Consider the following 23,055-nt stretch of genomic DNA (forward strand, 5'->3'; position numbering starts at 1 on the left):
TTCCTTATGAAGCAAGGCTACAGTATCTGGGGCTCTTTAGTTTGGAAAAGAGGCATGGGGAGACATGATCGAGGCATATAAAATTACGCATGGAATAGAGAGAGTGGACAGAGAAATTTTTTTTGCCCTCTCTCACACAACCAGGGGCCATACCAGGAAACTGAAGGTTTGGAGATTTAGGACCGACAAAAGGAAGTACTTTTTCATTCGGCACATAATTAATCTATGGAATTTTTTGCCATGGGATGTGGTGATGGCCACTAGCTTGGATAGCTTTAAAAGGGGCTTGGACAAATTCATGGAAGACAGGTCTGTCAATGACTACTATTCTGGTGGCTATAGGCCACTTCTAGCCTCAGAAGCAAGATGCCTCTGAATATCTGCTGCAGGGGAACAACAGCAGGAGAGAGGGCATACCCTCACCTCTTGCTTGTGGGCTTCCCAGAGGCATCTGCTGGGCCACTGTGTGATACAGGATGCTGGATTAGATAGGCCTTGGGCCTGATCTAGCAGGACTGTTCCTATGTTCGTATGTGTCTTGCACCAGGAGTTAGACTGCAATAGTCAGCCCCTCTTTTCAGTTTATATAATGGAGGCTGTATAATATGAGGCCAGCACCTTCATAGTCAACTGGTTCTGAGATGCTCTAAGAAAATGTTCTTCCTAATACTTAACTTAAACCTTTAATCTTTTGTGTAATTTTAAACCATGACTACTCATTCTACCCTCAGCATGTAGAACAGTTTCCTCCTCCCTACTTTTCTTTGATTTCCCCCCCCCCCCAAATATTACAAAGGTTATTGGCATCTTCCCTTCTGTGCTCAGCACAGATCAACCTTGTTTTGCCTCTCTAGGCTAAACTTGTGTAGTTATTTTATCCTCCTAGGACTTGTTTAGCAGTCCCTTTTATTGTTTTCATAGGTCTCCTCTGAATCTGTTCCAGCCTGTAAGTATCTTTTGAGATGTGTCAAGGCCAGAACTCATATAAGCATTCTAAGCAGGACACACTAGTGCTGAATAAAACAGTATTACTATTTCCCGGTTCTTGCCAACCATTATCTAGCTGATGAAACTTAGCAAAAATTGGCTCTGCCTTTTTAAGCTACAAAATCGCATCGTTGAGTAATGTTCAGGGTTTTTTTGGTGACCTTTTTTGTGCCCTTCAGAATCTTTGGTCTGTTTAGCCAGTTCTTTCTCATCTTATGAGTGGTTTTTCCCCTGCCTTCCTATATTCTTTACATCTAACCCTGTGGCATTTCATGGTGGTGGTGTTGCCTCTTTAGTTTTATTAAGAGAGTACACTTGAGAATAGAGGTTGCCAAATATTTATTTCTTTTGAGTGACTGTGAATTTGTGCAGTCATGTATTTGTCCATTGATATATGAAGAGGGAAACCTGCCCTTACAATGGGAAGGTTTACATATAGGCTAAACAGAGAGCACAAGTGGGGAGAGCAAAACTTGATCCTTTCCCCCACCTTATCTTGCTGTGTCGTACTTCTTTTAAGCATGTTTTCCCCTGACCGACTCCAGTACTGGGAGAAAACAGGGAAAGGAGAGCTGCTCTTGTGGTAGCAAGCATGAATTGTTTTCTTTGCTAAGCAGGGTCTGCCCTGCTTTGCATTTGAATGGGAAACTACATGCATGAGCATAGTAAGATTTACTCCTTAGGGGATGGGGCCACTCTGGGAAGAGCATCTGCATGCTTGCATGCAGAAGGTCCCATGTTGCTTCCCTGGGATCTCCAGATAGGGCTGAGAGAGACTCCTGCCTGCAAACACGAAGAAGCGGCTGCCAGTCTGTGTAGACAATACTGCGCTAGATGGACCAAGGGTCTGACTTGGTATAGAGCAGCTTCCTATTTTCCTATGTACTCAAAGCAGCAGATTGTGACAGGGTAAGATGGGGAAGGGTTTTACTCTCCCCTCTGCTGTACTCCTTTTGGTCTATACAATAGAGTCTCCATCTAAGAGGGAATTCCCGATGTTGACGACGAGAACAACTTATATACCGCTTTTCAACAAAAAGTTTCCAAAGCGGTTTACACAGAGAAATAATAAATAAAATGGCTGCCTGTCCCCAAAGAGCTCACACTCTAAAAAGAAACATAAGATAGACGCCAGCAACAGTCACTGGAGGTACTATGCTGGGGGTAGATAGGGCTAGTTACTCTCCCCCTGCTAAATAGAGAGAATCACCACATTAAAAGTTGCCTCTTTTGCCAAGTTCAGGGAACTACAGCTCCCAGAATCCTTAGCTGCAGTGGGCTTTGGCTGAGGATGCTGGGAGTTGTAGTCAAAAACATTGGGGATTTTCTGTTAGAGGGAACACTGTCCCCATCCCTGCTTTATAGGCAAAATGGGCAGGCAATTACTTAAGAAATGCAGAGTTGCCTCAAATATCTAGTTTGCCCCTCTGTGTTCTCTCTATCTTCAGTTCTGCAGAAATGCCTCAGAGTCAGGAACTTCCCAGAGAGTCTTATTTAAGTGCTAACCCCCACCCCCCGCCCCGTACGGTTTTCTCATGAGAGATACTGTGTCAGTGTGAAGTATTATTGCCGTGTATTTTATTCTTCTCTTTAGTATGAGCTCAATTTTCCACCTTTTTATAAGCTCAAGAACCAATTTAATGTTAATTGTGTGGCTTTACCTTGAAAAATTGTTGTCTCTTCCAGTTTAAAATGTTCGCTGGATAAAAGGCCTGAGCTTCTGTTTGCTTTCCTTGCATTATTCATTTGAGGAGAATGGTCTTCACGCCTGACATGATTCCAGCTGATTCTTGTTCAGAGGAGCAGTAGACTTTATTCATTTTAAAATAATACAGAGAAATGAAAAAGCGCCCTGTGAACTCGATACAGCGCTTTGTAATTCTTTAGGAGAATATTAAAAATGTGTGTGTGATTTGGTCTCTCTCCCGCCCCCACCCTCCTCAGAATCAACCCTGAGAAACTTGTGGACATCCAGAAAAAGATGCAGTCCTTCTTAGCTCAAGATCAAGAGCTGAAAGAGAGAGCACAAAGGGTAAGTTGCTTTCTTAATCAATTATGGCGCTATTAGTATAGTATTATGGCAGAAGTTCACAACTCTGGGTCCCCAAATGTTGTTGGATTACAATTCCCATTATTCTCAGCTGCAGTGTTTGAAGGGGATAGGAGCAGTAGTTCAACAACATCTAAGGACCCAAGGTTTGGAGCCCTTGTACTATGGCCCATATTTTTAGGTAAGTGTACTGACATTTCTAGTTATATCACATGTTCTATTAAACACGATCTTCAGATTGCACCTGCCAGAGGAGCAGAGCAGGACTGCACCCATTAGCCACAGCACCAACCTCTGAGCATTCAGCAGGAGGTGTGAATGCAGCTCTGCACATGTACAGCTGAGTGCATAAGAGGCTCGGGAGATTGTGCAGGGTTCCTGATTATGTCAAAGAGCACTTGTACGCTTGTAAGCTCTTCTGTACGATCAAGGTTTCCCACTCATTGAACTCTGTGTGGGTGCAGCTTCATTCACATCTTCTGGTGAATGCGTAGAGGTCAGAGGTGGAGCCTGTGCATGCAACCTTGTTCCCTTCCTTCCTATGTTCAGTGGTTTGGAGGAGAGCTGGTCTTGTAGTAGCAAACATGGACCCTCTGCTACGTGGAGTCCATCCTGGTTTGCATTTGAATGGGAGACTACATGTGAGCCTTGTAAGCTGTTCCCCTTAGGGGACAGGGCTGCTCTGGGAAGAGTACCTACATCTTTGCATACAAAAGGTTGCAGATTCCCTCCCTGGCATCTCCAAGATAGGGCTGAGAGAGACTCCTGGCCACAACCTTGGAGGAGCCGCTGCTAGTCTGTGTCCATACTGAGCTAGATGGACCAGTGGTATGACTCAGTAGAAGGCAGCTTCCTATGTACCCTAAGGTGTGAATAGAGCTGTAGTCATCAACTTCAGAATCTGAACCGGAAACTTCTTGATGGTTAAGACCAACTTAGAACTTCTAAAATACACTTGGATTCTCACATTAATTAAGTTGCACAGCTTTAAGGTGAATACCAGTGGGAAATAGCTTTCACCTTTAGGGAGCCCTGGCAAATAACTTAATCTGCTCTGTGTTATCATTTTCTGCAGGATAAAATGGGATTACTTTCTGTTTTTTTCATTAAACCAAGTTCATCAAGGCTCATACATAGGTCTCTGCACAAGATTCCTTACCTCTACACAAAGCTGCTTACCAATATGTAACTTTTAACCAGTACAGTTCCATGCAGAGTGTATCAGTCAAATCTGCATTGATTCTCTCTCCTAAGGCATTGTTCATACAAACAGCAGATGAGGAGGTAAAACTGTTCCTGGACTGTTACACTCAGATTGAAGTGGGGTGGGGGTGGGGGATCACATGCTTTCCCATATAGAAATTTCATATCCATATGTAAGATTATTCATTCATGTCATTCCTCCCCTGCAGTCTGAAGAGATACAGTATTTCAAGGCTGGCCAACTGGAGGCGCTCCACCTGTTGTCAGCACATTTGCTCACATGTATGGTTTTTGCCATGTCCAGTGACTCTGCTTTTGGCTGATGTGGGGGAATTAACTCGAATTAAGTGCAAAAGTACATATAGCAATTATGTAGGAGAGAAGGTCACAGAGAAGAGCTGGTCTTGTGGTAGTCTGCATGATTTCTCCCCTTTTCTAAGCAGGGTCCACCCTGGTTTGCATTTGAATGGGAGACTATATGTGTGAGCACTGCAAGATATTCCCCTTAGGAGATGGAACCGCTCTGGGAAGAGCAGAAGGTTCCAAGTTCCCTCCCTGGCATGTCCAAGATAGGGCTGAGAGATACTCCTGACTGCAACCTTGGAGAAGCCACTGCCTGCCTGTGTAGACAATACTGAGCTAGATGGACCAATGGTCTGACTTGGTATAAGGCAGCTTCCTGTGTTCTTATGTTTTAGAGGGTAGCCAGAAAGCTAGCTGTGGGGTAAGGCAACCACAGATTTAGAGCACCCAAAAGGGAACAACAGAGTCCAGACAAATCTCGTTGAAAAGCAAAGGTTAAGTTTATTAAACACAGAAGCACACAAGATTAAAGTGGTAGTTGGCAATCTCATGGTGAGCCAGGCAGAAGTGGCTGACTACAAGATGCTTTTATTTTTACATTTATATCCCACTCTTCCTCCAAGGAGCCCAGAGTGGTGTACTACATACTTGAGTTTCTGCTCACAACAACCCTGTGAAGTTGGTTAGGTTGAGAGAGAAGTGACTGGCCCAGAATCAACCAGCAAGTATCATGGCTTAATGGGGATTTGAACTCGGGTCCCTCCGGTCCTAGTCCAGCACTCTAACCACTACACCACGCTGGCTCTTAAGATGCCGGATCTTGAGCAAAACACCTAGGTTTTTTTTAAACTAATGCAATCTTGAGAGAATCCTAGCACAGAGGGAAGGAAAAGAGAGGTGAGGGTGACAGATAGAGAATACAAGAGAAAGAGAGACACACACATAGTCAAATGACTATCCAAAGTTGTCTGAAAAACTGGAGCATGTCACTGGCACGGTTGTATTCGTCCTCCTCTTGGTAGAAGAAGGTTAATAGGCTGTTTCTTCAGGTGTCTGAGGGGGCTGAGCAGTCCAGAGACACGATGTAAAACCCACACTGACCCACTTCATATGGACCTCAGCAATGAAAGTTGCAGAGATGGGGGCCAAGTTAGCGAGACTTCTGGAGCAGTGAAAAGACAGGTTGGACTTAGGCTTCCTGCCCTGAACATTAAGCCAGAGCCTGCTAGAACTTGGAGTGAAACAGGGAGTCCAAGCAGATTGAGCTGTTGCATGTGAACGCACACAGACCACACACCCAAGTGCAGAGGAGTCTAGCATGGATGAGTAGCCGGGGCACCGACAGGCAGGTAGGGATATGTTAGACTCGAAAGGCGCCCTTCTTAAAGCATTTTCCTGCCTCTAGAACTGAGTCAGGTCCAGATTGATGCTGGAATTGACCCTGAATTTTGCTCCAAATGGAAGGTTTGATTAGCTTGAGACTTGCAAGGCTCTCGCTCCTATTCAGACGGCCCAATGGACAAAAGATGGGTACATTGCTCCTTACTCTGGAGTGCTTTTCTCATAATTGGACAGTGCTTCTCTTGCATGACTCATTGAGAGTTGCTTTTGGCTGCTACGAAGAAAAGTTCAAGACTACCTTTACAGTTCCCACCTGCTCTCTCAGTGCTAGTTTCCCTAGAAACTCCTTCAGGCTGGGAAGCGGAGCCTCTGCTGATATGCATATGCAGCTGGCGAGTCCAGTATGTCACTTTGCAACCCATTATGCCAAGTCAAAAATGTCGAATCAGAAAGGCTGATTGCATTTCCATGTCTGGGAGTCAGATCCTACACACTATGAAGGGTGTTGTGGGGAGAGAAATGCAGGGGTGCAGGCAGTTGTTCAGGGCTGGATTAAAGCCTTTTTAGGCCCCAGGGCTGACTTTGGGGCATGGCAAGCGGGCCCCTGCTCGTTTAACCGCATTCATTCATTCATTCATTCATTCATTTAACACACTTCTATATCACCCAAAACTCACGTCTCTGGGTGGTTTACAACAAACAAACAAAAAGCTAAAACATTAGTTATAATAAATGACAACAAAAAAAACTTAGAACAGTAGTTAAAACAAAATAAATGACATAGTAAAAGTTAAAACATTACAACAATTTAAAATTTTAACACAACATTTTAAAACGATGCTAAAACTGTTAAAACAATATTTAATTAAAAGCCTGGGTGAATAGGTGCATCTTTAAAGGCTTTTTAAAAGTTGTCAGAGATGGGGAGGCTCTTATTTCATCAGGGAGCACGTTCCAAAGCTCTGGGCCAGCAGCGGAAAAGGCCTGTCCCTGAGTAGCCACCAAATATGCTGGTGGCAACTGCAGACGGACCTCTCCTGATGATCTCAGTGGGTGGTGGGGTTCATAACGAATAAGAAGTTCTCCTAAATACCCAGGGCCCAAGCCATTTAGGGCTTTATAGGTTATAAACAACACCTTCTATTTTGCCTGGAACTTATTGGCAGCTAGTGTAGATCTTTCAATACTGGAGTAATAGGGTCTCTTTGAGATGACCCAGAGACCAACCTGGCTGCCGCATTCTGAACCAGCTGTAGTTTCTGGACTACACACAAGGGCAGCCCCACATAGAGCACATTACAGTAACACAGTCTGAAGGTTACCAGCATGTGTACCACTATTCTGAGGTCATTTATCTTAAGAAGCGGACGCAGCTGGTGTATAAGCCAAAGCTGATAGAAGGCACTTCTGGCCACCACCTCAACCTAGGAGACCAGGAAGAGGCTCTGATCCAGAAGCATCCCCAGACTGCGTACCTGTTCCTTCCAGAGAAGTGTGACCCCATTCAGAACAGGCAGATGAATCTCATCTCCTGAGTTTTGACCCCACACAATGAGTACCTCCGTCTTACCTGGATTCAGACTCAGTTTGTTATTCCTCATCCTCCCATTACCTCCTCCAGTCAGGCATTTAGGGAGGTTATGCCCCCTCCCAAGGATACTGACGTGGAAAAGTAGATTTTGGTGTCATCGGTTTCATGTAGATGTTAAACAACATCGGAGACAATATGGAGCCCTGAGGGACACCATACAAAAGTTCAGATTTTGAAGAAGAGCAGTCTCCAAGGGACACCATCTGGAACCTGCCCGAGAGGTAGGAGTGAAACTACCGCAAAGCAATGACTCCAACCCCCTCAGACGCTCCAGAAGGATACTATGGTCGATAGTGTCAAAACCCGCCGAGAGGTCCAAGACGACCAACAGAGTCACACTTCCTCTGTCAATTCCCAGTTGGAGATCATCCACCAGGCTGACCAAGGCAGTCTCCACCCCATAGCCCGCCTGAAAGCTGGTTTTGAAATGGGTCTAGATAATCGGTTTCCTCCAAGACTGTCTGGAGCTGGGAGGCCACCACCCTGTCAATTACCTTGCCCAGCCATGGAAGGTTGAAAACAGACCTGTAGTTGCTCAACTCTGAGGGATCCAAGGTAGGCTTCTTCAGAAGTGGTCTAATAATTGCCTCCTTGAGACAAGGAGGCATCCTACCTTCCCTCAGAGATGCATTTATAATCTCTACTAGGCCTTCTACAACAACCCCTCAGCCAGATAGTATAGGCCTCCGCACTGGCTGATTTGCCCCGGGCCCCGCACCCCACTAGGGCTCTCTAAGGACAGCCCTGGTAGGCCCTACGCTGTCTCATAAGCATAGGCCCCCAAGATAGCTCTAATGTGTCAGAATGGTCATCTGCAGGGCTGGATTATCAATTAGGATAATTTCCTTACAGGAAGGTGTATTGTACTATTTTGTTATGCTGTTCAAGTAATTCAATTAGATCAAATTATTAAGTTTGATTTAGCAGTTTTCTTTTCTCATATTTTGAACCATCTGAGATTTGGGCGGGGAGCGGGGGGCTGAGACTTATTCGTAGGCCCCAGGGAGCTTTGTAGGCCCTAGGCACTGTGCCTCTGGTGCCCAGTGGATAATCCAGCCCTGAATATAGGAACCTCAGCTACTGCTTTGTGTAGCACTATTGTGCCTCAGTTTACGGAGAGACTTGAATTCTTGCAAGAACCAGGGTCCCAGTGGGTTGCATAGTGATGCTGCGTGTGCTAGTAGCAGCTCTTGGTTTTACTGCTTGACGAGCTGATCGAATTCTCGTGTTCATTTTGATGTGGTAAAGCCAGAGCCAAGCAACTTTTTTTGCTTGTCACTAGTTCTTCATGAACATTTTCCTTCCAAATCTACACCTCTCCTGATGGTGAGATCCTGTACCTTTTTGAAGAGTGCTTAGGATATGATAAACCTCATTTCTTTACATATGAAGGTACAGTTGGAAGAAAAGGTACAGTTGGAAGAGCTAGTGTGGTGTAGCAGACGGAATGTCAAACTTGGACCTTCACGCAGCCATGAAGCTCATTGGATGACTTTGGGCCATAATTCAGGCCTGCTCAATTTAGGGCCCACAGCTGTTTATTTAGGGCCCACAGCTGTTTTTGGACTACAGCTTCCATAATCCCTAGCTCCAGTGGCTAATAGCCAAGGATTATGGGAGTTGTAGGCCAACATCTTCAGGAGGGCCAAAGTTGAGCAGCCCTGCTATAATTTAACCCGAATAAAGGGCTGTTGTGAGGAGACATCACAGCATTTAAGGGATGAGGACCCCAGTTAGGCTGCCCTGAATTCTTTGGCCAAAGAGTACGATGGAAATGTGATAGGTCATCACACAGAAGTGGCCAGTAAAAAACAAAAAACAAAAACCAAACAAAAATAGGGGGTAAGCACCAAACCAAGTCAAAAACCAAGAGAGAAAAACAGTTCCTCAAAGTGTCTAGAGTAAGAGCCTTTTTAGTAGTTTATTCTTGTAAAGCTGCCCATCATATTTCGGGGTGGGGGGGTGGGGATTCCTTTGTCAGTGGCTCAAAGTTCATTGCAGTATAGGTGCTCTGCTGCACAGAAAATAGAAACTTTATTATTGGGCAGCTTCATTTTCTGTGTGGTGGAGTACCTATTGTAATTAACTTTGAGCCCCTTACAAAGGATCCCCCCCCCGCCTGAAACATGTTGGGCAACCTTGCAAGAATAAAATAATGAAATTCTTACTCCTGGCGTTTTGGGGAAGTGTTTTCCTCTCTTGCTTTTTGTTTCAGTAAAACAAAAAAGAAAAGAAAAAAAGATGACTTTCTTACTAAAGAAACTTGAAAAGCCTATCTATGTGATTACTTGGCACAGTTCTGTTAGATTCCCTATAATTTTAGACAATTGTCTGTCCCTTTTGTTGTTGTTGCAAGGACTATTACATTCTATAATTTTCAAAGCTGCAAAAGTATGATATATTTTACCTTATTATGTTACATTCTTATTGCATCCTTCTTCCGGTGAGTTCAGGGTGGTTCCCTCTCCCTGTTTTATCAACAACCCTGTGAAATAGGTTAGACTAAGAGATGGTGACTGGCCAAAATTACTTGGGAAGCTTCATGGCTGACTGGGGATTTGAACCTGGATCTCCCCGGTTCTAATCCAACACTCTGTAGCGGCCAGTGAGCGCTGCCTAGTGGGGGGCAGTGAGGGTGGGGAAAATCACTTTAGTTGGTGGCAGACTTGCCTGTTGCTGGTACCTGGAATGCGCTGTGGTGTGGCAGTGCCACCCATAGGGAGGCTGGCCCTGCCCCTGCTGCTCATTTGGCCTTCACACATGCACGGAGGCCATCTGAGGGGTTAGCATGGCACGGGCCTCAACAGAGCAGCGGTGCGGGAAGGTGGGTTGGGTGCTGCCACCCTGTTCCGCATTCTGTGCCTGATAGTGATATTTTCCCACGCTCACTGCCCCCTGGAGCGGCGCTCGCTGACCACTACTGCCAACACTCTAACCACTACACCACACTTCCCTGAAAAAGATGGCATAACTTGCTTTGAGTCATAGTGACAGGACAACGCAGAAGTTCAAAGGAATAAACTTGTCTGCTTCTGCTCCCCAACTTTGAAAATTTGGATAATAAAGATGCTGTTATGGCTGAGATTCAGAAACATTAGCTAAGGTCAGGACAGCTTACACATGTAAAATAATAATACCGCTGGAGATAATTCTGCTTTTGTGACAAGTGCCAGATTGCTCACTGGATTGAAAGCCCTGTATTTATGTCCTTATTATAATTTAATATGGATAACAGGTGCTTCCATCACATTGCAGCCTTTCCAAGTTTCCCTTTCAGTCAGGAGTACCTTGCTGCATTTTGTAAGAGCCTGCAGTTGTATTTTGTCAAATTTGCCAGCTATATTAATAGAACTAAGTAGCTACAACAGGAAGGGGGTGAAGGAAGGGACAGGCTCATGAACACTTTGGTCTAGACTGAAAAAAGCAATAAACTTTTCCCCATTCTTAACAGCTTTTTAAAAATTTATTTTTTTACAATGGCTTTTTAAGACACCCTCTAAAAAGAAAGATAAAATTAAATTGAGTGGAGTGAAATAATCTTGGAGGTTCAGGATAGGGATGGAATGAGTTCAAACAAAGGCTTTTGTCACAGCTGACAGATCTTGTGATGAACCTGCCCTGTAAATCCCATCTTTATTGCTATATTTAAAAGCATTTATTATTGCTGTATGAGACCAATGTAAAAATTATATATTATGCTTCCTTTCTGTTGAATAAGGCTTGTGGTCAGTTTCAGAACATTTAAACGAACAAAGAAAGGGTTGTCAGTAGCAGCTAGGTGATGTCCTGGCCGCATAGAACATTTGCTTGGGCATTTATTACCCAAACACTGATGGCTGTTCTGTTTTCTCAGTGTCAAGAAGGCCTTGTCTGCTTATTTCAAATCTTTGGCTGCAGTCCTGTGAGTTCCTAAAAGTATGCTGAAAGCTGGCATATGGAATGGATTTTATTTTTGGTTTTGGTTTGCTCCGGCTGTCCATTCCCACTCTTTGTATGGACAGTTTGGGAGGAGCTTGAAAACAGTTGTAAGAGGTGGAAGAGACTGCTGAAGTGAAACTGGAAGTAAGGACCTTACAGAGGGGGGAGTTGTGTTAGAGTCTAAAGCTAAGGTCACATGTGCAATGAAGTCGATTTTGACTTCTGGTGCCCACAGAGCCCTGTGGTTTAAAATACAGGAGGGGTTTACCATTGCCTCCTCCCGCGCAGTGTGAGATGATGCCTTTCAGCATCTTCCTCTATCGCTGCTGCCCGATATAGTACCAGCGGGGATTCGAACTGGCAACCATCTGCTTGCTAGTCAAGCATTTCCCTGCTGCGCCATTAGGTGGCTCTAATTGTATTAGTCTACTGAAGCAAAAATAACAGCATCTTCCAGTGCCAGGCACCAGAGAGCCGTGGTGCCTAGACTAGGATATTCAAAGGCGGAGTTGTTTAACAAAGACATTATTTGTCCCAGGCAGCCCTGTTTCTGTTTTAAGTGTAACTTGTAAAAGGGAAGAAGAGGAGCCCGTTTACCTCCCCCCTCCACAATGTCCATCACCACGTCTGGTAATTTTGTCAAGTGTCCATTATCTGGCTCCTAAATTCTTGTGCTGGCTTGTAGATCCAAAGGAAATTTGTCAAGGCTTGGAGTCTTTCCTGGACCAGGGCCCTCTTATCAGATTCATAAAGTTATTCTTAGTTGGCAGGGTTATATACATACTCACAACCCTGCCAACTAAGGATAACACTTTATGAATCTGATGAGGATGAATCTGATAATCTATAGGTTTAGATACACACACACACACACACACACACACACACACACACACACACACTCACAAACAAGTTATTCTAGGTAGAACTATTGGAGCCTACTTTCTGCTTCTTTTAACACAGTGAGCCGGGTCTCACGATCAGTGACCAGTTTGGGAGGGTGCGTGGGAAGAGCGGGCTAAGCCCGCTCTCCCCGCACACGAGCAGGGAGGGAGTCCTGGGCGGCCGGATCGGCCGTCCACTCCGTGATGGAGCCGGCAGGGACTCGGGAGCTCAGAGGCTGCGTGGCCCCCGGAAGCTCCAGTGTGCCCTGTGCGAGTGCGCAGGGCATACTGGGGAGACCCCCGGACGGCTTTTCGCCTCCCCTCTGGGGGTCTACTCATGAGTAACTGGGTAACAGAACCGCAGCGTGGCTACTCACGATCTGTAAAACCAGGTTTGCGGAGTGCTCGCGCTTCCATTGCAGTTTCTTTTGATGTTTCTGAAGTGATGTGTAGTTTTTTGTGTGGTTTTGTTGTATTGAGAGGCCGTTGGCTGTAATAATAATAAACCACAGGCTTAAAAATAAAAGAAATGGCTTTATAAAGTAAGAGGCTTGACTTTAATATTAACAAGATAATTCCCAGGTGGTTTGGACACAGAGGTGAACATGTGTTCAGGCGCAATATTTCACTCCTGCTTGGAATACTGGTTATGTGATTGTTGCTGACTGACATAGGGAAGGGAAGCAGTGGTGGGTGGTCTGTTTTGTGAAAAGAACCGGTGAGAGAAGCAGCTGAAGAGTGAGGAAACATCCAGTGAAGAAAGGGGGAAGGAACCGTGTGTATGTGTGTGTGGAGAAAGAGAGGAGAGACTGACAGACACAGAGAGACTAAGGGCAGAGCCCTCACTCTGCTTCCTGGTCTAGGGAGTAGGGAGTGTAGGGCGACTCTGGCCAGTCTTGGAAGGTGAAAGGTGGAGTAGAGGGACAAAGAAATAACTTCCTTCACTTCCTGAGAAAGTGGCTGCTAGTTTCCTGATGGAAGGAGGAATGCAGGGGCTGAACCCCATCCCCACACCCCATTCTCCAGAGGGGTGGTAAGGCAGTGGGGCCGGCCTCTATGAATCATGTTTGTGGAGAGGTGAAGACAATCTCCTGTACTGTTGGGGAACACATGCACGCACATAGACGCTCCAGAAAGGGAGAATCGGGGGAGAGAAGGGAAGGTCCCTGAGAGTGGAGGGGAAGCCACCTGTAGTACCTGTCTCAACATGAAGGAAGGGGATCCAAAGCATGAAGCCAGGATCCATAGCAACAAGGGTGAAGAGATGATGTGGAAGTAGAGGGTCATAGCTCTAATATGAATCCCAGGGGCTCTGCAAACTGGTAGGATTTCTGTTGGCTATTCTATATGATAAAGATGCTTTGTGAACTAAGGGCTACATGCTAAATTAGTGCTTCTCTGGATTAATGGTTACTGAGGATGAGGGACAATAGGTTTTGGGGTAGTTAGACTTTACGTGTGGGTCTGGTTGAGGGGATGGGTGAAGGATGTTGACTTTGGGGATTTGAGATTATCTGACAGATGTGACCAAATTGATGTCAGTGCAGAGGTCAGGAGTGTAGCAATTTGCGTGAGTGAAGGGGAAGTCCTGGCTGCCTTGCTCTGGGGCCTCAGGAGTGCTAGAGTCTCTGTGTTTAGGGGCTCTTTCTGGGGTGTTAGAGTGCCCGGTTCAGGCTCCAATAAGGTGGGGAGCTGTGGCTGTGCTTTTTCCTTGACAAGCCTTTTATGCTGCTCTCAGCTAAGTGGTGAACACTGTACTATCATTCCTCGACTCTCCTGAGAGCAGGCAGGTCCAGACTGTGCACCTCTTGGTGAGGGGAGTTCTGGGGAGCCCATTTTTGGACCTCCCAACAGTAACAAACATTGGTTTGTTTTTTCTAAATTTATCCTTAGTCTCATGGTGTAGTGACTAGCCTCTCCTCCCTCTAAAGAGTTAACTGGAAGTGAACCCTGTCTTTACTGAGAGGCTGGTGAACTCCAGGGCTCAGCCTATCAGCACACCAGGTGTGTGGGAGCTAGAGAGCTGTTGCCAGGAAGAAGGGAGTTCTTTGTTAAGGAGAAGCGAGGCTGGAGGTGCAGAGGAGGACATGTGGCCATGGCGGTTGGCTGCAGGAGAATAACTGCAGAACCTTGAAAGACAGGAGGACAGGAAGCTTGAATTCTCATCAGAAGTTTGGTGAGTTCAAGGCAAGGAGCCAGGGCTTATGGCTTCGTGAAGTTTAGCATAGGGAACAGTTTGCTTAGTCAGACTGGACGCTGGAGATGTTATATTGCTTTTTGTGTGTGTGCTCTGCATATTCTGGATACTGTTCTATTAGAGTTTACCTGCAACGTAATTGAAATAAGAAACAATATCCTACGCTCAATAAATCTAGGGCATTGTAAATCTCTGTAAACATTAAGACATTAAGTGCATTAAGACAACCTATTTTTGTAATTCTACTAAATATTCTTAACAGTATCTAAAAGCTGAAAAAGCATCAGACAGAAGCAGTCTGTAGCAATTGAATCAAACTATTGTTTAAAGTTCTTTTATTTTCACAAGCCTCTTCAAGTTGGGGTATAACTCAGGAAAAGTGGGGGCGAGGCGGGTGAAGGGGGATTCCTTTGGTGCAAACACATCTTCAAACATTCAGCAGCTATCAGTTTTCTCACCACGTGTAGGCTTGCATGTGAAAGATTTTTGTTTTTGTCCAAGAGCCAAATTAAGAGCCCCCCCCCCCGGGTTATCTCACCCCAAGCCCAGAGAGTTTCTGTAGACAAAAGGGATGGCAGCAGCAGCATTTTGAACCTACTGATAATACAGAATAGTTTTAGGAGCAGCCTAGCCAGGCAGCTCAGCGGGGATGATCCAGCATTTCTTTCCCTCACGTGAGCTTGCTCTGAGACAAAGGCTTTAATTCGCTACACATGGATACTTCAATTCAGTTCAAGGATGCATGCCTATAGAAAAACTGAAGAAGTTTTAGTAAGAACGGCTAAGATCCAAAGGTGGCTGTGTGGATGCAGCTCTACCCCTAGAACGTAAGAACAGCCCTACTGGATCAGGCCCAAGGCCTATCTAGTCCAGCATCCTGTTTCACACAGTAGCCCACCAGATGCCTCTAGGAAGCCCACAGGTAAGAGCTGAGGGCATGCCCTCTCTCCTGCTGTTGCTCCCCTGCTACTGGTGTAAGAGTTCAGGATTGGCTAATTCAATCCGTTTGCATATAAATAATATTTCAAAAGATTTGGCCTTGTTAATTCAAAATATGCTCTTCAAAAGATTGGGTCTGTTTTTAGTACTCTTCTCCTGATTGACCTCAGGTAGTGAATAAGATCTTGGCAAGCTGTTCCTAGAACCCTTCCCCAAGTTGGAAAAAACTTAGATAAAAGTTCTGCAAGACTTTATTTAATTCTACTACCATCTAAGCAAATAGAAGCAAGGCAGCTCAACTAGCCAGTTGGGGCTGATCTAGTCAGACCCAGAACAAATGTAATACAATCCGCTTTATACCTTCCACAATTTGCTGACAACAGTTATATGCCATTGGATTGAATTAGCCAATCCTGAACTCTTAGGAACATAGGAAACTGCCATGTACTGAGTCAGACAATTGGTCTATCTAGCTCAGTATTGTCTTCACAGATTGGCAGCGGCTTCTCCAAGGTTGCAGGCAGGAATCTCTCTCAGCCCTATCTTGGAGAAGCCAGGGAGGGAACTTGAAACCACCTGCTCTTCCCTGAGCGGCTTCATCCCCTGAGGGGAATAACTTGCAGTGCTCACACATCAAGTCTCCCATTCATATGCAACCAGGGCAGACCCTGCTTAGCTATGGGGACAAGTCATGCTTGCTACCACAAAACCAGCTCTCCTCTTACCAACTCTTAACGCTGGTATCTAGAGGCATCTTGCCTCTTAGGCTGGAGTTGGTCTATAGTCCTCAGACTAGTAGCCATTGATAGAATTGTCCTCCATGAATTTATCTAAGCTCTTCTTAAAGCCATCCAGGCTCGTGGCTGTCATCACATCTTGTGGTAGAGAATTTCATAGGTTAATTATGTGTTGTGTGAAAAAGTACTTCCTTTTGTCAGTCCTAAATTTCTTGGGAATCATTTTCATGAGATGACCCCTGGTTCTAGTGTTATGTAAGGGGGAGAAAAAATTATCTATCTCCACACCATGCATGATTTTATAGCTCTCTATTAGGTCTCCCCTCAGTCATCTTTTTTCTAAACGAAAAAGCCCCAGGTGTTGTAGCCTTGCTTTGTAAGGAAGGTGCTCTAGGCCCCTGATCACTTGGTTGCCCTCTTCTGCACCTATGTGTATAATGTTCTTTTTGACATTATTATAATGTCCTTTTTGAAGTATGGTGACCCTCTGCTCTTCGGTCACTTGCTCCCAAATCTGTGTGGGAGATTGCAGAGTGAATTCTGGTGCAGCAGTGCAGAGGAAAGAAGCCAAAATTGAATCTCAGTTCCTAACGGATGTATGTAATGGAGTTGTTATAGATGTAACATGAGCTCTTTTACTTGGGAGCGGGTTGTGGAATCATATGCTCACTTCACAAGCCTTCCACTCCTCAGTGCAAATTTCACCCATCTGCCTTGATGGTGGTTATGAGATAGGTCCACATTGACAGCAGTAGAGAGCTGTATTCACACATTGGCCGAAGTCAGATGCAACACAGAACTGGAGTTAAATGGGGCAGGGGTTGGAACTCCATTACATCCAAATTCATGCAACTGTTGTTTGGCGGTGAAAGCAACCTGCGGGTTGCCTCTCTATACCAATTTGAACCTTCGGTTTGCAGTCAGGTTCGCTGCCAAGGCCTGAGGTTTGGCCCCCAAAGGGTTATAGGGATGTGCCCGAACCAGTTCAGAGGATGGTTCAGCAGTGGGGTGGTTACCTTTTTAAGGAGCAGGGAGGGTGCCCGTCCCCACACTGTACTGGAAGTGGCCGGTGCATGTCACGCATGTGCACCAGCCACTTCTGGTATGATGCTGACCAGGGCTGCAAGGAGGTACGAAGAAGCCTCGTGCCAGTGTTTTTGGCGATATTGCCAGCAGGAGAAAGGTGGGGGTGGGGATGGGCATCCTCCCTGCTCCTTAAAGGTAACCCTCCTGCCGCTGAACCATCAGAATGCCGGTTCATGCACATCCCTAAAGCATTATGACCTAATGCGGACGGTGCCATAACTGCAGTTCCAAGAGGTTTTTGAAACCACAGTCCTAGAGATGATGCCACAGACCCACCCAGAATCACATCCACTCCATCCCTGCAGCGCTTCTTGCTGGCTGCCTCTCCAAGCACCAGCCCCGCCCCTCCTGCCTCCAATGCAGTCGCCCAGCAACAGGGCAACCACATTCACCACATGCCATCCCAAACTTGTCAGCCTGTCAAGCAGCAAGGTAACACAGGGACATGCCCTCTCCCCACTCAATCCCTTGCTTCCTCCTCCTGGCAAGCAGGGGGGAAAGGGGACGGGATGACAAGACGGACACAAAGTGCTTCGCTCCCAAGAATAAAGCGACAATAATGTATGTTCACAAGCATAAACACTCCAGGTGGCAACATAAGCAGGGCACCCCAATTTCAGCGTTGGGATGGGAACATTTGGCCATGTGGCGGGGGGGGCAGGGTCGGGTTTAAAAGGCAGCCCCAACCAGGTTTTCTTGAACAGCCAATTTCTATTTGTTGCATTAAAAGGTTGGAGTGGGGGGGGGGTCAGCCCCTTCTTCTTGGGGGAACTTTGCGCTCCCTAGGTTTACTCATGAGACGGGCCAGCCAACAGGAACAGCATTGCCAGCACTGACAAGGGAGACCCTACTCTGTGATAATGATGGATGCGGATCCTGAGCAGACCACTCACTCATGAGAGTGTAAGGCCATTAGGGACACCCTCTCACAACCCATGAGAAGAACCAGCATGTCGAGCAGAACCACTAATACTGCACGATGACAAAACAACTTCTCCTTCCACCGACCGCGCTCTCACGAGAATGTCAGGCCATGTGTGTTCTATATCGAGCCAGGTTGCTCTATGTAGGAAAGCCATGGGCAAGGTTACCTCAGCAGCTGCTGTCCTTGTCTTGGCGACTGCCAGCAGGCAGCTGTCAAAGCGTGCTCCTTACCAGCCTGTCCACCCATGTAGACATGTGCACCCTTGCTTGTGTCCCCAAATGGTGACCCCACTTTCCTGGGGTTGCTGGAAATTGGGGTTCCCCTCTCCTGAGATTCCTCGCGGTGGCAGATCTGCATACAGTGCAATGCTGATTCACACCCGGGAATTTTGAAAGAATAGCTGTAACATGTACAGTTATTCACACACTGTGCAGTGTATGTACAGAGGTATATTTCCTATCTGTACTTTGCATTTGAAGAGGGGTTGTAGTCAGGGTCACATTTAGAATGAATGTATGAGCAGTTATCCACACATAAATATGTGCATGTTGGCAGAGACCTGCACAATGTGGTATCTGAATAGGACTAAGGTTAACCAAGATTCCTTCTTAAGCATGACATGGCTACAGGATCCTGGTTAAGTGGAGAACCAGTTTAGCCTCAATCTTAGTTAATGTTAATTTGAAGGTGTCCCATAACTGTGGTTAAGGTAGGGGGTACGGATTGCTGGGATGGAATCAACCGTTCTGCCGTTCTGCTCCCACTTCTTTAACTGGTTAAGAGAGGTCTGAGATTACATCTGCAATGGCCCACAGAGCAGTTAGACTATATTATCCTTATCTGAAATGTTTCTCTGGCACCCTAGTAGCTTGGCAGGAAAGGGTATGTTTACTGCTTCTTCCAAGTTGGCTCTGTCTATGGGAGCCTTAGATATTAAAGAAGCATGTATCCATCACTTTGTCATCAAGCCCTGCGGCACTGTTGGAGATATTGCAACAGAATAGCCAAACTGAATGTTGAATTCAATCAAGCTTTATTGCTTCAACTTTGGTTATAGCAGGAGCAGCACTTTTTTTTAAGGGAGGAAAGCACGTTGTTGTGTATGTGCATTTAAAAACATACCATGCTGAATTCAGCATGCCATTAAAATTTAAATGGTTGCTTGTTTATTTTTAATTTAGTTTACAATTCCAATAAGCTGCATTTAGTTTACAATTCCAATAAGCTGAATAGGATTCATGCTCAATCCCAACGTTTTCAAGAATAGTAATGGATTTTTTAAAGTCAGTCTAGAGCAGTTTTGAAACTGCTGCTTCATCAACATTCAAATACAACCCAGGTTTGTGTTTAAATCAAGCTACCTTATGCAGAGCCAAACTCTTGGTCACAGGAATATAGCAAGCTGCCAAGTCAGGTATAAGGTCGGTCTAGCTCAGTATTGTCCATACTGAGTTGCAGTGGCTTCTGCAAGGTTTCAGGCAGGAATCTTTCCCAGCCCTACCTGGAGATGTCAGGGGCTGAACCTGAGACCTGCATGCAAAGCAGATGCCCTACCACTGAGTTATGGCCCCATCCCCAAAGATGGCTTACATGGGTCTCCTATCCAGGCACTGACCACATCAAAACCTTCTTAGCTGTGCCGCACTGCTTAAGGTAGAGATTCATTCCAGCTGTTCTAACCAAATCCTTTAACTGAGATTGTACTAGGGATCTTATGCACAGCCATGTACTTTTACTGTTGACGTGAAGACCCCCTTGTAAAATTTCCAAGGCTGCAGGGACATTTGATTGCCTCTATGGGGAAGCTCTATGAACTGGAAGAGATCGTGCTGTTTGACTTAATCTCGGACACATGATTTTTAGAAGAGGTGATGCTACTGAAACACTTGCTTTTGATTAAATGCCAGTCTTTTAGTGCTGGCTTAAATTTTGGCCTCCCACATATGGCTATTGTGCTATTGGCACTCGTGCACAAGGAAAAGTTGGGAAATGCCAGTCCACTGTGTCCTGTTTTCATGTTAATACAATACATGAACCATCTGTGGACAGTGTGCACAGCGACAGAGTTGCACATTGACACTGTTATTCGTGTTATATTGAACACAGGTACAGCAGCATACTTCCTATCTATATCTTGCATTTGAAGGTCCCTGAACCCATGAATGCAGGTATAGCCATTCACACAAAAAGCATGTACAAGTGCACAGACATCTGAACACAAGTACATGTCTGAATGGAATACCGTGGTGGTATTGTTTACATTTTATATCCCGCTCTTCCTCCAAGGAGCCCAGAGTGGTCTACTACATACTTGAGTTTCTCCTTACAACAACCCTGTGAAGCAGGTTAGGCTGAGAGAGAAGTGACTGGCCCAGAGTCACCCAGCAGGTATCATGGCTGAATGGGCATTTGAACTCGGGTCTCCCTGGTCCTAGTCCAGCACTCTGACCACTACACCACGCTGGCCCTGTGTTGTAATATGCATTATTGGAATATGTAGCTAGAAACACATGACATTGATATAGTGTTTTCTGAGTGTGCGAAATGCTTCATCTGTGTTATCTAGATGTAAGCCTTACAGCTACTCTGTAAGGTAAATGAGTATTATTATCCCCATATTGCAGCTATGAAGCTGATCATAGAAAGCTATCTTATACTGAGTCAGACTGTTGGTCCATCTACCTCAATATTGTCTACACTGACCAGCAGTGGCCCTCCAGGATTTCAGGTGGGGATCTTTCCCAGCCCTACCTGGAGAAGCAAGGGATTGAACCAGAGACCTTCTGCATGCAAAGCAGATGCTCTACCACTGAGGTATGACCCCCCCGTTCCATCCGGAGAGGGAGTGGCTTGCCTAAAGCTACTTAATGAGTTCATGGCAGTGGTGAGATTCAAGCTGGGAGAGTCCTGAGATGTTCCGTCACTTAGCCACTATACTACACCTGCTTTCTGTATGTGTCTTCTGCTACTGCTTGGATTACCTACCATGCTGGTTTGTCCTAGCACTGTGATCATAGCTGAGTACCCTTCTTGTGACTTGCACTTGCTATAAAACAGTCTGTAATGGCAGCAGAAAACAATGATTATGTAAAAGCAAAACTGCAGGATTTAATTGGACTGCAATGCAAAATGTGAGCAGAATGACCATTTTGCTGCAGTATTTTTGCACAGCTTAAATTAAACTGTGTGTGTGCATGTGTGAAAGAATGCAGAAGCAGTAATGAGTTAATGTAAATAATTCAAAGACTAAATAAATCTTTTGAATGTTTTAAGATTGAAAAACTTAATGAATGTTAATAGGTTTCTGTATGGCTTCCAGGTAGAAAAGCAAATGAGAATTCCATAAATGAATCAGTAACTATATCGGTACATATATATGCAAAGCTATTTTCCCCTCTCCTTCCTAAACAAAAATTACAGAACAGTGCTGTGGATGAATGATACACTTGAGTTCCCAGCCAAACGAAAGGGCATGCTGGTAGCAGCAGGTTATTCAGTTTTATAGAAGCGATTTTCCAGTGTTTTATTGCAGTCTGGATAACATGAAACTACAAGCAAGATCTGTTACTACAATTGTTGTTGTTTCAAAGGATGGGTTTTAAGGGCAAAAGTATCCCACATTACAAGTTCTATTAGTTGTTTAAAAATGGTTTTCAAGGATGGAGGAAATAGCCTCAATCTTAAGAAATATAGAAGAGGAAGAAGGTTATTTTGAAAGGCAAGGGAACAGATACACTATAAGACCAGTGGGTGTAAGTGGAAGGTAGAAGGCAATATGAAATAACCAGAAGTACTGAAGAAATTCTGCAATGTCAAAAATCTGTCCCAGGTTGCAACCCTTTGCATGGGGAAAATCTCCATTTATTTAAAGTATGCATGAGATTGTAGCCATAGTTAATCTACTAGAATGGGTAGTGATCTTAATTGAATTTGAAGAATCTCATTGATGTAGTGACTCTGAGTTTGTGTTGTAAAATTGGAGCATTCCATATTTTATTTTTCCCTTCTCAGTGGGTGTAGTGGATTTAAGCCTTTGTCTCAGAGCAAGCTCATGTGAGGGGAAGGAAAAATGCTGAATCATCCCTGGTGAGCTTTCTAGCAAAGGCTACTCCTAAAACTTTCCTGTATTTCTGGTAGGTTCAAAAATGGCTGCCACCACCACCCCTCTCTATTACAGAGCTTGAACCTCCCTGGGCTTGGGTTGGAATTCCCAGGGAAAACACTCTTTCTTTTGCTATTGGAAAAGTACACAGAAATCCTCCCTGTGCAAGCCTACACATGGTGAGAAAACTGGTAGTTGCTGAACATTTGAAGATGTGCCTTCACCAGAGCAAGACCCCTTCCAGCTCCTCCTTCCTCAGAGTTAAAAACCCCAGTCAGAGAGGCTTGTAAAAGAAAAGAACAAAAAGAAAAACAGTTTTATTCAAATACTACAGACTGCTTCTACCTTAGGCTCTGTCAGCTTTTAGTTACAGGTAAAAATACTCAGTAGGTTACAAGAGTACTTCAAAACGTACCCCGAATGATGTTGGGGAGGCATGCTTTAAAAATCATGGTTACCCAGTTGCAAGGAACAGGTATGTAGGAAAATACGAAAGCACCTTTAAAAGCTTACAGAGTATTTTGCAATGCCCTGGCTGGATGGGCAAAGGCTAGTGGTGATTGCCACTGCATAGCCATAGTAAAACTGGACATGGGGGGTATGTGTTCAACTCAGGGTCTTGGACATCAGTGACTTGACCTGGAGAAACTGGAGCATGAAGGGCAGTAAGCAGAAGTACTGTTCTGTTAACCAGGCAAAGACAGATGGCCAGGTTCCTAGTATTTGTACTAGTCCTGACCATTATGTTGGCTTCATACTGCCTATCAATCACAGGACCTGATGCTGCATACC

General features: G+C 45.1%; 1 protein-coding gene across 2 annotated transcripts in view; it reads left to right on the forward strand.

Annotated features, from left to right (window-relative positions):
- The window catches only part of DDX10 (DEAD-box helicase 10), a 300,200-nt gene that overhangs the window by 55,089 nt on the left and 222,056 nt on the right, over positions 1-23,055 (forward strand). For both annotated transcript variants that reach the window (XR_008320238.1, XM_053312440.1), the window contains exon 11: positions 2,932-3,019. Coding sequence is in view for 1 of the 2 variants with exons in the window: in XM_053312440.1 (XP_053168415.1) it covers positions 2,932-3,019 (88 nt within the window). In the remaining variant the exon portion in view is untranslated. The remainder of the gene's footprint in view (positions 1-2,931; positions 3,020-23,055) is intronic.

The sequence above is a fragment of the Hemicordylus capensis genome, chromosome 3 (genome assembly GCF_027244095.1).
Source record: "Hemicordylus capensis ecotype Gifberg chromosome 3, rHemCap1.1.pri, whole genome shotgun sequence".
Classification (NCBI taxonomy): domain Eukaryota; kingdom Metazoa; phylum Chordata; class Lepidosauria; order Squamata; family Cordylidae; genus Hemicordylus; species Hemicordylus capensis.